This window comes from Equus caballus, chromosome 31 (assembly GCF_041296265.1).
Source record: "Equus caballus isolate H_3958 breed thoroughbred chromosome 31, TB-T2T, whole genome shotgun sequence".
In the NCBI taxonomy this organism is placed as follows: Eukaryota; Metazoa; Chordata; class Mammalia; order Perissodactyla; family Equidae; genus Equus; species Equus caballus.
In genome coordinates this window covers 10,421,139-10,435,687 of record NC_091714.1, presented here as the reverse complement: position 1 = coordinate 10,435,687, position 14,549 = coordinate 10,421,139, and the positions used below count along the sequence as shown (strand labels likewise).

The window sequence follows — 14,549 nt, the reverse complement described above, 5'->3', positions numbered from 1 at the left end:
CTTATCGTATGTACCACTGTATCCACAGCACCTAGAAGGATGTTTGCCATATGTAGGTACACAGGAAATATTTGAATGAATGAATGAAACCAGCAAAGTAGCACATGAAGCTCATTCTTTGAGGCTCCCTTTTCCTGTTTTCTACTCCGAAGGCAGAAAGAGCTGGCTTTGCCCAATTCTCTACAAATCTTCTCATTGTGTCTTTCTCAACTCCTTGTTAAAGCCCTAAGCAGTCAGGGTCTCCTGGGCTTAGAAAGTGCCTATTGAAGTTCTCATCTGACAAATATTTTTTTCTTGACAAAGTTCTCTCCGAAAGGAGATCCAGCCCACGAGCTGTTTAATGACCGAGTTCTGAATGAGCCCAAATCCTTTGTGGTTTCTAAACTAAATGATCTCCTACAATTCAAAGCCAGCTTCATGTTCAGGGAGAGTCAAGGTCAAGCCTGAGCCACTTTGTGGAACATGAGTTTGTCATTAGCACCCACTTTTTCCCCTGTCTTTGCCTGTCACAGTCCCCACTGTCCTTTCATCGGTCCCTCCACTTACACCCTCTCACTATGCTGGTGAGGGGCTTGGGGGCACATCTGCGAGTCAGACACCATCAGCACTTGTCACCTCTTAGTGTCGCTCCCTCTCAGAGCCAGAGAGCATGCCTGCCTGTCCCGTTCAGTTCCTCTTTCTGAGGATCTCACAGGCCACCATGGTCCCCATGGCAGGCCTTGTGTGCTCTGCTTTGCTCATGAAGGCAGGACGGCCGGAGTGTGTTGGAGCCTCAGTGGGAAAATGTTTGCGACCCCACCACCCGTGCCTCCAGCCAGGGCAGTAGGCTAATCTCTTTATCTGGGCTATGCACCTGGTCCTCTTCTAGATCCACACCCCAGGACCTTGTAGCAGGCTCCTCCCCCCCGCCCCCTTCATCCCTGCATGAAGGATCTCTCTGCAGGTCTATGCATCCTTAGATTATTCTGCCCGTTTGAGGGCAAGCCTCGGGTCTCCCCCAGCTCCATCCTCTTCCCATCCCTGTGCCCGTGGTCCAGGCCTCTGGGCATGATGCGTCAATCCTTCTCTCCAGCCGCCAGTCCTGGCTAAGCTTTGTTTCCAGCTCTCTCCGCTGAGCCCAGAGAGAATGCAGTTCCTTCCTGCTCCACCCTGGCGTCCACAACTTCATCAAAGCCATCACTCCCTTTGTCCTGAGGAAACCTAGATTTCCCCGCCAGCTTCCCCCTCTGACATCAACATTTCCCAGGCTGGCCTGTCCCACAGGCTTGGAGTAAATCCTACGATGCTCTGAGAGCCACGCTCGGGTGCACTGGGGAAATACTGGGTTTTCTTCGCTGCTTTATTCCTAGAACCTTTGGTGTGCTGATGCTCAAGGCAGTCTCCCAGAGGGAACCCAGGATTCGGGTTTCCCAAATGTGCTTGACACAGGCTCAGCCACACCATGCCCTCCTTCACTTCTCCGGCACTCCTTGCTTTTAAACGGAGAAGTGTCTCAAGGCTCAGCCCTTGGCCTCCTCACCTTCTGATGCCTTGAGACGTCACCCTCTCTCTCCATGTCATTCCCAAGTGGACATTTATCTCCATCCTGGGCCCTTCCTCTGAGGTCTCGTTCTATATATGCACCTGCCCACGTGATATTTATTCACACTCAATTCCAGCAGATGAGCTCCTCCCCCAGTGCTCCCGGCCTCGGGGGATGCTGCCATCATGCTCCAATGCTCCAGCCAGAGCCCGACTCTCATCCTGGTCCCCCGCCTGTGTCTCATCTATGAATAATTGATGCTACCATTTTAATGTTTCTGGAATGTTTCCGGTATCTACTTCTCTCCATTGCCAAGGCCACCCCCCTATTTCAGGCTAACATCATCTCTAGCTGGCAGTCCAAACCCCTCCTGACTGGCCCGAAGTCCATTCTTGCCTCCCCCACCCCAGTCCCTCTTTGAGACTTCAGCCAACGTGATATTGTCTAATTCCTATCTGATCATATCACTACCCAGCATAGAACCCTTCTTGGCTTCTGTATTAGTCCAAAGAAACAACCAACAGGAGATAGGTAGATTTATTTTAAGAAATTGGCTCCTGCCACTGTGGGGCTGGCAAGTCTGGAATTTGTAGGGCAGGCCAGCAGGCTGGAAAGTCAGGCAAGAGTTGATGCCACAGCCCTGAGTCCACATTACACAGGGCAGCAGGCTGGAAAGTCAGGCAAGGTTTGTATGCTGCAGTCTTGAAGAGAATTCCTCCTACTTCAGGGAACTTCCGTCTTTATTCTTAAGGCCTTCAACTGATTGGATGAGGCCCACCCACATTTTGGAGGGTAATCTGCTTGACCCAAAGTCTACATATTTAAATGTTACTCACATCTGAAAATGGCCTCGTGGCAACATCTAGACTGGTGTCTGACCAAACAACTGAGTGCGGAGCTTAGCCAAGTTGACATAAAATTAACAACCACAGCTTCTCTTTGCCCTTGCAATGGAAGCCAACATCCCAGAAGTGACTGCAAAGTTCCGTGCCATCTAGCCCCTGCCTTGCTTTTCCCTCCCCGTCTCCTGCTCACTCTGTAGCCCCATCACACTGGCCTCCCTTCAGTTCTTGGATATGCCGTCTGCCTCCTATCCTGGGGCCAGTGCACAAGTTGCTCCCTCTGCCTGAAAGGCCTTGCTCCCAGCTCCCAGCATACATGCATGCATGCACACGGGAACGCCCGCACACACATTGCCTGGGGAAGCCCTACTGAATCATCCCTCAGATTCTGTTCAAATGCTACCGCTTCTGGAAAGAGGCCCCCACCAGGCAGACGCCCCTGCTTCTCTGACCCAAAATAACACAACGCGTAATGATACCTTTATCTGTGTGATTAATTAGTGTCTGTCTCCACTAGACTATAAACTCCTCGAAGGCAGAGGCTAGGCCTGTGTTGCCCACTGGAGTCCCGCCAACGCTCATAGACATTGAGTGAGGGAATGATCTGGAAAAGACCAGCTGGGCCCTGAATGTCATGTCTTCCACTCCTTGTAGGACTCATTCCAGCCGACATGGGGCCGCCATTGGGGCGCCATTGTCGTAGCTTCCCGGTATCGTCTTTTCTTGTTTTCTTGCTCCTGGCTTTGCAGACACTCTCTGCTCCTCCTTGAGTGGGTGCCACTAAGCAGAGGAGACCCCCTTGTCTGCCCGCCATGTGGCTCAGGTTTGAAACTCCGCCTGCATGAGCCTCACCTCAGGCATCAGTTTCATGCCTTGAAGACAACTATTTAAGACAAACTGACATAACGAAGCTTTTAACGGGAGAAAGAGGACTGGGGCCCTCACCCCTCCATGAGCCCTCATGTGCACATTTGTATATAAGTGCTTGTAGAGGTGAAACTACCACCATCCAGGGGCCAGCCCAGTAGCACAGCGGTTCAGTTCACGTGTTCCGTTTCAGCAGCCCGGGGTTTGCCGGTTCAGATCCCAGGTGAGGACACGGCACCACTTGTCAAGCCATGCTGTGGCAGGCGTCCCACATATAAAGTAGAGGAAGATGGGCATGGATGTTAGCTCAGGGCCAGTCTTCCTCAGCAAAAAGAGGAGGATTGGTGGCAGATGTTAGCTCAGGGCTAATCTTCCTCAAAAAAAAAAAAACTACTGCCGTCCAATCTATTAGTGAGGGAGGAGTCACATTTTTACTCTGTTGAGTGGAAACCCAACCAATGTCTGTAGACAGACCAGAATTTGCTCTCCTTTTTTCCTCTAACACTTGAAATAATGATTGACCTGTCTAAGTTCTAATCATTGTTCATATTTTCCTAGGGGCTTGGAAGTTTACAGACTGTAGGCCAAGAGTCCATGTTAAGTGGCTCTTAACCATCTCCCTTCACGATAAAGCAACATCCTGAGGTTGGGTCATTTTGTCCTGGATGCTGTGGAGCACCCATGAAATGAGCCTTCTGGAAGTTTCAGATTTGTTAGCTCCAACAGCACATGCAGGAGATATGGTCATGAAGACTTGAGTATAAAGCGAATCACAGTTTCCTTGTTTCTCATATCCTAATACAGAGATGCTTTATCTTCTTTCCAGCTGAACGCCTGTTAGTCCAGGTTCCTCCTGCTCTGGTGGACGCCCTGGCAGCTGGTGAATGGCCTATGAAATGTCAGTGCATGGGGGAATGGCCACTGTTCTGAATTCTTTGGGTAAAGGAAAAGAATCTTAATCCACATCTTTTGTAAACTGGGATTTTTTTTCCTTTGCATTTTAAAAAAGCAGAGTCCAGTTACTCTATATGGTGAAGTTCAACCATTTTAAATTTCAATAATTTTGTCCCTGCCTTTGGGGCAGGAATAAATAAGATGGCAGACAAACGGGTCCCTCAGGATGTGGGCGCTCTGTTATTCCTCCAAGAAAAGAAGATGAGAGGGCCAGCCCTGATGGCCTAGTAAAGTTCACTGTACTCCATTTTGGCGGCCCAGATTTGGTTCCCAGTCACAGAACCACACCATTGTCTGTCAGTAGCCATGCTGTGGTGGCGGCTCACATAGAAGAACCAGAAGGATTTACAGCGATACACAACTACGTACTGGGGTTTTGGGACAGGCGGAGGGGAGAGGGAGAGGAAGAACAAAGGAGGAACATTGGCAACAGATGTTGCCATAGGGCGAATCTTCCCCTGCAAAAAAAAGAAAGAAGAGAAGATAACTTTTGGAGAGTGGCTTTGAAACAACTATGTATTAACATATATATACTTGAAATAAGTATATAATAAGTATATATATAACTTACTTAAGATCACTAGCAAGCCTAGGACTTCTCTTTGAGTGAAAACCTTAGTCAACAGGCAGTTTTGGGTCCCTGAGCTCACACTGGACAGCCCCCCTCCTGTCCTCAGTTCCCCTAATTCTTTGCCCATAGGCTGATGATGAGGTTAATTCTAGATGGAGATTCTGTTACTATTTCCTCTGTGCTGACAGCTCCCAACCATTTGCGGGGGGGCGACATGTGCTTTATGAAGGAAAAGACCATTCTAAGCTTTTAGGTTTTCTTTCAAAACCCTCGTGTATAAAAGTATCCTTGAGCTTGAGAAATACTGACTCCTGTGAACTTGCAGAGCTGTTAGAGGTGTCCCCCCCAGATTCTAGTGCTCTTTAACCATGAGCTACTGCAGACTTCAGTTACGCCTTTTCAACAGCTGTGTTTAAACCACAGAGAGCGGCCCTAAGTAACAGCCGCACAAGTGTTGCCAATGACAAAAACCAGAACCAAGAACACAAGTGACTGAAGATTAGAACAGGAGCCCTCCTTCTGTGCCCCGCGACTCGGGCCACAGGTGCTCCTCACCCCCAGGACGTCTATTGGCATCAGCCTGAAGGTCGAAGAGGAACTTCTTTTGTCCTCAGATGAGAATTTGAAGCCCTGGGTTTCAGGGCCCCATTTTCACATCCGCCCTGGATGCAGGCAGGCCTGAAAGCCACTGGTCTGGGGCGGCTGTTGAATTCATATGTGAAAGAAACAGCAACTTCGGGGTGCCCTGAGCTAGACAGCCACCCATCTTACCTGGCTCTCCCAGGTGGTGCTGACCAGCTGTGCGAGACGGTCTCTGGACCAGCAGCCGCTATGGACACATTTAAGAGGAGTGACAGCCTCACAAAGAGCTTGGGAGAGGCATTCCCGGAGAGGGAGGAGTCGCTGGGCAGTGTGACTCTGACAGGTAGGCCTGGAGGGGTGGGGACACTGGTCCTGTGCGCCCAGCATCATTCCTCCCTACCTGCCAGGACAATTGGCCTTCCATTCAGCAGGCAGTTCTTGAGGACCTACTGTGTGCTAAGACCCCCCTGCTGGACCCTGGGAACATGAAAGTGGGTAAGGCCTGGTCTCTGCCCTGGAGCATCAGCTGGGGAAGATATGGAAATAAATCCTTGTATTAGATGCACCAACAGAGGTCCCCAGTCTTCCCTCCAGCCTGCGAATACCACCAGCAGAGAACAAGTCTGTTTAGTGCCTGCTGCATCCCCAGCTCCCAGCACAGGGCTGGCACCGAATAGCACGAAACACATCTATTGACTGGATGAATCAACGAGTGTAAGCACGATGAAAGCCCAAAGGAGGAAATAAGAGAAGCTTGAATTGGACCTTAAAGGATGAGGATCATCTACGCAGACAGTGGGATAGGGGGACCCAGGTGGAGAAGACGTCACGAGCTGATGGCTGGAAGGATGAAACAGCATTTCCTGTTCAGGAGATGCAAGGAGACCACTGTGCACTGAGCCCGGGCTCTGTGCAAGACTGGGCTGCAAAAGAGAAGAGCCAGGTGCACGAAGACCTCAGGCGCCTCACAAGAGGCCCGCGTGCCTTTGTCAGGTCTGCACTTAGAAAGCTGGGTCGGGAGATTCATGAGGAGAGCAGACCGGAATGGGGTGGCCACACTGTGGCCAGGAGACTCACTAACAGCCCAGTAGGACCCCTCCCCAGGCGACATCTCTCCTCATTTGTGGATCCCCCACGGCCTCTGGCACAGTATTTTGCATATAGTGAATAATTCATCAATAACGGTTGACTTTTTTTTCTTTTTTCAGTTCTGTGGTCCTTCTGTCTCTGAGCTCTGAATCCAGGTCTTCTAATTCCTCAACTTCCTTTACATAAAGAGCTCTCCAAATATTTCGTTTAAAAGTTTTTGGGTTGAGTTTAATTCTTAACCCTCCGTTTACCATGTCTGTGGAATTCTAGCCTTCAGCTCGCTTTGTATCAAAGGATCAGCCTTTCGAAAATGTACCTTGGAGCTACGAGATGGCTAGAGTTTGTCTGGAGGGCTAGCAAATACTCACTTTGTCAAGCCATTACCACCCAGATAAGTTTTTCATCCTGCATTTTAAAATATTTCCCTTGACAAATCAGTCTTCACACTTTTCTAATTAAATTAACACAAATATTATTGGTTGGATGGTTGTTCTTTTTAAACCTATATCTGACTTTCTAGTTTTTCTAGCCATATTTGCCAGAGCTAAACAGATACAGTTGATTTCACAGCGGACATAAGGCTAGTGAGGCACCGGGTCATAATTAATTTAGGTCTCAATGGTACCCGGTTGGCACCGGTAGAGACGTGACCTTATCTTTGATGTGTTCAAAGCCAGTTATTTTTACCCTGTTGCTTAGGGAAGTCTGCAGCCGCGTTGTCTCTGTTTTCTCCTCATTACAGAATCAGCGGAGATGCCGCCCACTGCCCAGGGTGAATGCTTTGGGAGCCCGGGGCCTCTCCAGATGCTGCTGAACTTAACACCGCTTCCTAGGGCAGCCCCCTGGGGTGCCAGACGGGTGGGCCACAGGCCAAGAAAGGGTGCCCTGCTTGGCAAGGCCACTCAGAGTCCTTGGGATGGCCCCACGCTGTTTATTTATTCTAAGTAGAAGGGTGCCCTCAGCAAAGAGGTGAAGCGGAAGGCCTATTCCTTCCTTTCCGTTTCCCTGCCCTCCATTCCGCCTTCTCTCTGTGGGGTTGGGATGTTCTCAGATAGCAAAGCCTTAGGCTAAAGGGCTCAGGGCAGATTTCAGGCCCCCCGACAGCCTCTTAAAGAAGATTGGGGTAGGAGCCTGCCCAGTGGCACAGTGGTTAAGTTCACATGCTCTGCTTCACTGGCCCAGGATCATTGGTTCAGATCCTGGGCATGGACCTACACAGTGCTCATCAAGCCATGCTGTGGCAGCATCCCACATAGAACTAGAAGGACTTACAACCAGGATATACAACTATGTACTGGGGCTTTGGGGAGAAAAAAAAAAAGAGGAAGATTGGCAACAGATGTTAGCTCAGGGCCAATCTTCCTCACCAAAAAAAAGAAAGATTAGGGTAGAGGGGAGGGGCCCCTCAAGTCATGATGGGTGAGTTGTGGGTTCTGTCCATGAGTGACAGTAGCCCTGTGGCAGGGCAGACAGTGCAGCTCTGCAGACACCACTGGCTGATCCACATCAGTAAGTTCTCGTGTGAAAATGCTTGGGTGACTGGGTGTGATTTGTGAAGGGGCCGCTTCTTGTGAGCAAAGCTGTGTTCTCTAAGTTTAGCTCTTTATCGTACATGTGAGTGCGTTTGGGTCCATAACAAAGAGGAATGTGGACTAAGAGGCGTGTCTGCCGTGTGGATGGGGAGTATTAACAGGCATCCTAGAGCGGGCTCCTCAAACTTTAAAGTGCGCAAAGTCCAGGGGGATCTTGGGAAATGCAGATTCCGTTTCAGTAGTTCCAGGGCCGGGCCGAGGACCTGTTTCTCTGCCAAGCTCTCACATGACATGGACGCTGCATGGACCACACTTGGAGCGACAAGGCCATGGAGCAGTGGTTCTCAACTTTGGCTGGGCAGCTTTTAAAACCCCTGAGGCCAGACTGTACCCCACCAGTGAAATCAGAATCTCTGAGGGCGGGACTGAAATAGTAGTAGTTTTGAAAGCTCTCCAAGTAACTCCTGCCCAGGTTGAGTTTGTCTGGGGGTCTGAGTGGACAATGGGTCTCATTCCTACCACTTTGGAAATTTACCAAAACTATGCTGCAACTGTCGCTGTCTGACAGTGTGTCTTTTAAGTGGGTATGAATTAAAATGAACAGCTCCCTTTAATGTTATCGGCTTTATTTTGAGACAACATCATGCAGTTTCCCAAAATTTCCTCCAGCCACCAGGGTCTGCTCTGCTGTGTTTATCTCAGCTGAAGCCCTCACAGATATTCTTGCCATTCTCAATCCCCCTGTGGCCTCCTGATCTTACTGCACAGCCAGCTCTCCTAAATTCTTTCTGGCTAGCCTAATAGTGAGGCCCTCATGTGAGGAGTCTAGATGAGAATAAAATGGATGTTTTATCTCCCCACAGAGCAAGGGTTCTCAACCCCTGCCGCACATTAGAATCACCCAGGGCGACTCTGATTTAATGGGTCTGGGGCAGGCTCCATGCATCAGAGGAGATGTAACAGCTCCCTGGGTGATCCTACCGTGAACTCAGGGATGAGAACCAGGCTGTAAGACAAAATGAAACTTTAAAAAATATACATATTTATATTTTCTTCAACATTTTTTAAACCAGTTCTAAAAAATAATAAAAGATGCTGGTCAAACAATAAAATACAGGAAATTATTTTTTAAATATACGTTTCATGATTTAAAATATATATATATATTTAAAAATCTATATTTCCCCCATCCAATACTTGGTACTTTTGAGAAGGCCAATGGGCAAAGTGGGGAGATCCTTGAGCTGGATTTGGAGCACACCGGCAGAGAAAGAAAGTGTGGCTGATGTAAATATGGGGCTGTATTAATCAAGGCAGCGCTGGCTGCTGTAACAAATGAAACCCAAACCTTCAGCAGTTTAACAGTGGAGGAATTTGGCGCTCATGTCACAGTACGGCCCAGCGAAGAGGTCACAGGGGTGGCCCTCCTGTGTGTTGTCATCCAGACCCCCGGTTTGTGGCTTCACGGTGGGACGGGAGAGAATGGGCGGGGCTGGGGGAGGTTCCCACGGCTGGGCGTGGGGGGGGGGATGTTCTCCCACTCCATTGGTCAGAGCTCAGTCACTTGGCCACTCCCAGCGTGTGAAATAGTAAGGGCAGCCCCAAGCCCTAGCCAGGAGCACGAAGGTTGGGAGCCAGCCAGTCTTGGGGGTCCCAGCATATTTGTGTCTGGTGTCAGAAAGGCGCAGGTGCCTGGAGGCCAGGTGTGGGCAGTGCCCTTGCAAATACAGACCCCAGGCCGCCCAGGTGCGGGCCCTGCAGAGGTCAAGTGCTATGTTAAGGGCGTGTGCTCTTTTTTCTTCTTTTCTCCACAGATATTGCCAACGGCACCAGTTCAGGGGGGTACCGCCCACCTCCCAGAACCAAAGAAGTCATCATCAATGGCCAGACTGTGAAACTTAAATATTGTTTCACCTGCAAGATTTTCCGGCCCCCGCGTGCCTCCCATTGTAGCCTTTGTGATAACTGCGTAGGTGAGTAGCAGCGGAAATTGCCTCTGTTCCACCTCTGACGCTTGTGCTAAGCTATCTGCCGCTGATGGAGGAGCTGACTTCCTTTGAATACACCTTGTGCTAAAGAGGGTCGGCACGTGTGTCTCTTTGATGTTTCGAAAACAACTCAACAATAGTTAATATTTCGACGTATTTGCTCCTAATCCCGTTTGCCGAGTCTAGAATTAGCAAACCCCTTCGTTTGTTTTTTATTTTTACATCCTACAACACCCGCTCTACCAGGACAGTGCCCTCGGCCTTCTCCCACCGAGCATCCCACCAGAGTAGAGGTTCTTTGTTCCCTGGAGCTCCCAGATCAGCAGGCACTTGAAATAAAACCATGTCACCCGCACGTCCCTCCTTTGCCCGACGTGTTGGCCGCAGGTGCTCTGTGAACTTCTCCCAACTCCTCAGGGGCGTTTGCTGTGGGTTGCTGGAGAAGCGGAAAGGCAGACGCCAGCGGACTTCCGGGCCTACGGTTAGGATTGTCACTCCTCCCAGAGACCACCAAGACCTCCCCTCTCTGTCTGCTTGCTCCCTCCACGACAGACTAGGGAAACAGGCGGAGGGAGCGTGGAGCGCAGAGCTCCTCAATTCTAAGACTTGACCCTACGGTTCAGCCACCAGTGACCCAGCACAGGGTTTCCACCATGATGTGGTCCTAGCCCCTTGGGATGATTTGGCAAACGCTTCCTGTCACTTCAGACTGAGAGCTGCTCCCCGCACTCACAGCCCATCTTCTTTCCTGGGCTGACGCCTCTTAGAGATGAGGCTGGCAAGGAGATGGCGGAAGACCCAAGTTACAGGAAGCTAGCAAGAAAAGGATGCAGGTGTTGCCCGCCTGGGGAAGACCCACGTTTCTTCCAGAGTACCATATTCTCCCTCTACTAGAAATGACCAAGGATCCTCCTGGGCGAATAGGCACGCAAATCCTCTGTTAGCTCATATCTGAAAGGATAGAACGCTTCAGAACAAATTTGGTTTCCCTTAGCAACACATTATCGATCGCCAACACTTTCTGAGTCTATTAGAATTTGAGGTCTCAATTCTTCTAGAGAAAAATAAGATATTATAACGTCCTTCCTGTTGTGCAAACCAGTTTTCCTTTTACTTGTCTGAAATTTACTTTGTCCTAAGTTTAGTAATCTACAATTTGGTAGCAAGTCCATGTTTTCCCTATCGGATCTTGTCTTGGTTTTATTAACTTAGAGAAATTACTTTTCGCCTTTGCCTCTGCAGTGGAACAGCGTGGAATTTTGTTTAGTCTTTCCCATGCAGGAAGTGGCCTATGCTTAAGAGCCTGGAGTCTGGCCCACGTGGCCTGGGAGCAGATACTAGCCTTGTGACTTAGAGAGGCTACTCAAGCTCTCTATGCCTCAGTTTTCTCATCCCTGCAGTGGGATCTTTAACAGTATCTCCCTAATGGGATGGGTGAGAGATTAAATGCATCAACACTCAGAGCACTCAGAATGGTTCCCGGCTTATGGCGAATGATCTGTAATTGTTGGCTGCTATTACTGTTATTACTTCTGCCCCCTTCGTATTCTTGATTGGCTTTCTCTGGACAATTTCCTCATCTGCTGTAGCCCTCTGCAGGTGTGATGACCAGCACTACCCCTGGTCCTGTCTGTGTGGCCAACGAGGATTTCCACAAGGACACACGACAGCCTTTGTTTGATTTCTGACACCCTTCCTGGTCACCCTGGCCCCAGTGGCTATCCCATGCCCATCTTAAGGACACTTTTAAACCAAAGCAGCGCAGTTGCTTACATATCTTCAGGGGAACAATCTGTAAGGATTCTCAGGACCCTTGCTTGGGTTGTAACTTTGATATAACGTGGTGGAATATTATATGATGGAATAGTATGTAACTTACACGCTTTCCCATAAAATCTTTTGTTCTTTTGCATGCCTTCTCTTGGAGGCCTAATGACTTATTCCACTTGGCATTTATAGGTAGGAAGCTGTTATCTACAAACCTGAAGAGTCTACTGGGCATCTCCTTCCCTTTGTCATTTATAAAAATGTTTACCCATTAGCAGACACCAGGCTGTTTCTATTCATTCATTTTTCAATGGGTCTCAGTCCTCTGTTTCTTATCTCTAGGCTGATTCCTAATCATCATAAAACTTTCCTCCCCACCTCATAGTGTTTTAAAGTTCCCTTTGGACTATTGTAAAGCGCTCTAAAAGTTCATGTAATTCTCTCATTGGTTCCCTCGATGGCCCATAGGTTTATGTGTTCTTGAAAGAACCCTGATGAATTAGATGTAAAATCCCCTTACTGAAATTCTGTGTCAACCCCAGTTAATGGTGTGCTTCTCCTCTCGTGTAACTGTTTCAGGTAGTAGCGTTTCTTAGAGAAACTGCCAGCTGAGAAAATAAGAGCCCTCAGTTTGTAGCATCCAGGGGCCCTTCTGCAACCTTTCTGATACATAAGTCACAGGGGCAATCCAGTAGCCCACAAGCAAGCACCGTGGTGTCCTGTAATTGGGAGGCAGGCGCAGAACAGCGGAGGGAAAGGAGAGGAAGGGGAAAGATTGGGGGTGGCTCAAGAGGAGAAAAACTGGGCCAAGAGCACATGGCCAGCAGCTGCCTCTAAGCATCGTTTGATGGTCCTAGGGCTGGAGCTTTCGAACCCTGATCAGAGCCCCCCTCCCTGGAGGACAGGTGAGACACGTAGCATATGGTTGATTGAAAATAAAGCTACTCCCAGCACTCCTGGAACAACCACACCGTGATGCAAACGTCCATTGCTCTGCTTTTCCACTTCATTACGCTCCATTTGGGCCTTTGGTGTGACCCATTAGCAGACCAGTGAATTGGACCTTCTGCATTCCAGAAAATAGAGTAGAAAGCAGATGTCTCCAACTGAGAAATGTAATTGCAGAGTTTGCCACTATTTTATTTTTAGAGAGAAAGTTTTTATTGGAAGAATTCTCCCTTTTGCAGCGAGGGGGAAAAAAAAATGCAATGATGTGCCGAAAGCCGGGGTTAGCATATGTGGCTTCCCCACCCTGGGAATGAATGGGTTTGGGTCAGTACTTCCTAGGAACACAAATAAATGTCACTTTGCCCTGGGAGAGCAGAGAGGAAAAATGCAGTTTCCCAGGCGGCTCCATAGAGTATTTTTCTTTGTTAAATAAGTTTGAAACGAGAGCAAAGCTGGGGCTCAGTATCTTCAGTGGCAGACTGAGGAAATGCTTTCCCGGGGAGGAAACTCTGGTGCAAATATAGAACCAGTTAGAGCCTAGTGGTTGGGGACAGGGCTCTGAGGACACACAGACCCAGGCCTGGATCCTGGTCCTGTCGTTGGATAACGGTGGGCAGGTCGCCTGACCACCCCTGCCTGTTTCCACATCTGTAAAATGGAGTGATGCTGTCCTACCTCACAGGTTTCTTTAAAGGATGAACTGAGATGGTGCCCAGCAAGCCCCCAGGACGGAACTGACTCAGGAAGGGCTCCCCGTTAATGTTGTTACCATGAGTAACCAGAGAAATGGCGCCTTAGCACCCCCAGATAACTAAAGAGAATGAGATCCGTCTTCCCAGAGTGATAGAAGCCACCTTGTTTTTCTTTTTTTTTTAAAGATTTTCTTTATTTTTCCTTTTTCTCCCCAAAGCCCCCTCCCATACGTAGTTGTGTATTTTTAGTTGTGGGTCCTTCTAGTTGTGGCATGTGGGATGCCGCCTCAGCATGGCCTGCTGAGTGGTGCCATGTCCGCGCCCAGGACTCGAACTGGCAAAACCCTGGGCTGCAGGAGTGGAGCGCGTGAACTTAACCATTCGGCCACAGGGCCAGCCCCCCACCTTGTTTTTCTGCAAACCGCAGGATTCGGATGGTCTGCAATGCTAGAAGTGAAGATATTCTCTCTGCTGACTTCGTCCCTGTTTGTCTGTGTCTGTCTGTCTCTCTCTACTTCTCTCTCCCTGTTGCCATCGAATGCTCCTGCACATTTGAAACTGAGTATTTTGGGTTATTTCTTCACCCAGGCAACCTTCAAAGCTATAAAGTATTTTTAAGCAACCAACATCTGGGGCTGAGGGGCCGCCTCTGTGGTCTCCCATCTTAAGAGCCTTCAGATCATCAAGTGAGAGTAACCGAAGGAGCTGGAAAGCAAAACATGTGCTTGTGAGGTCAACGTACTTACTGTGTTATGCTCCAAAGCCCCGAGGGAGCCCCCTCCACATTTCCCTGACCAGGGTGGACCCTTTCAGGGAAGTCTGTCCGTTGGTGGGCTCTGGTCCATGGTCAGAATAGCCAGCGGCTTTCACTGGAATTGAGTATTTTTAGCACAACCTAAACATGTAATAAAAAGGAATTTACTTGAAAGTAATTTAATGGCACTCTGTGGACCAAATTAAGTTTGCCAAACACTGAGATGGAGCATTGCAAGCGTTTGCAAACCGGCTCTACAAGAGTCCGTCTAACCTTGACTAGCTAGGAGGGAGCTTAGCCTGGAGGCCGAGGGGTGACCTCTGGAGGCCACCTGGACTTCAGACTGCTGCCCTGTCTGGGCAGGAAGACCCTCTCTGCACCTGCACTGCCACATCTGGACGTGCTGTGAGGATACAGAAGATGCTGCCTGAAGCCTCAGGC

At 49.2% G+C, this 14,549-nt stretch overlaps 1 protein-coding gene across 7 annotated transcripts in view; it reads left to right on the top strand.

The window, feature by feature from the left end:
- Window positions 1–14,549, top strand: part of ZDHHC14 (zinc finger DHHC-type palmitoyltransferase 14) — a 278,614-nt gene that overhangs the window by 193,812 nt on the left and 70,253 nt on the right. For 6 of the 7 annotated variants that reach the window (XM_001501190.6, XM_001501178.6, XM_070256318.1 and 3 more), the window contains one exon: window positions 9,774–9,932. The exons of the other annotated variant lie outside the window; for it this stretch is intronic. In XM_001501190.6, the coding sequence (XP_001501240.1) occupies window positions 9,774–9,932 (159 nt within the window). The remainder of the gene's footprint in view (window positions 1–9,773; window positions 9,933–14,549) is intronic. 7 annotated transcript variants of the gene reach the window in all.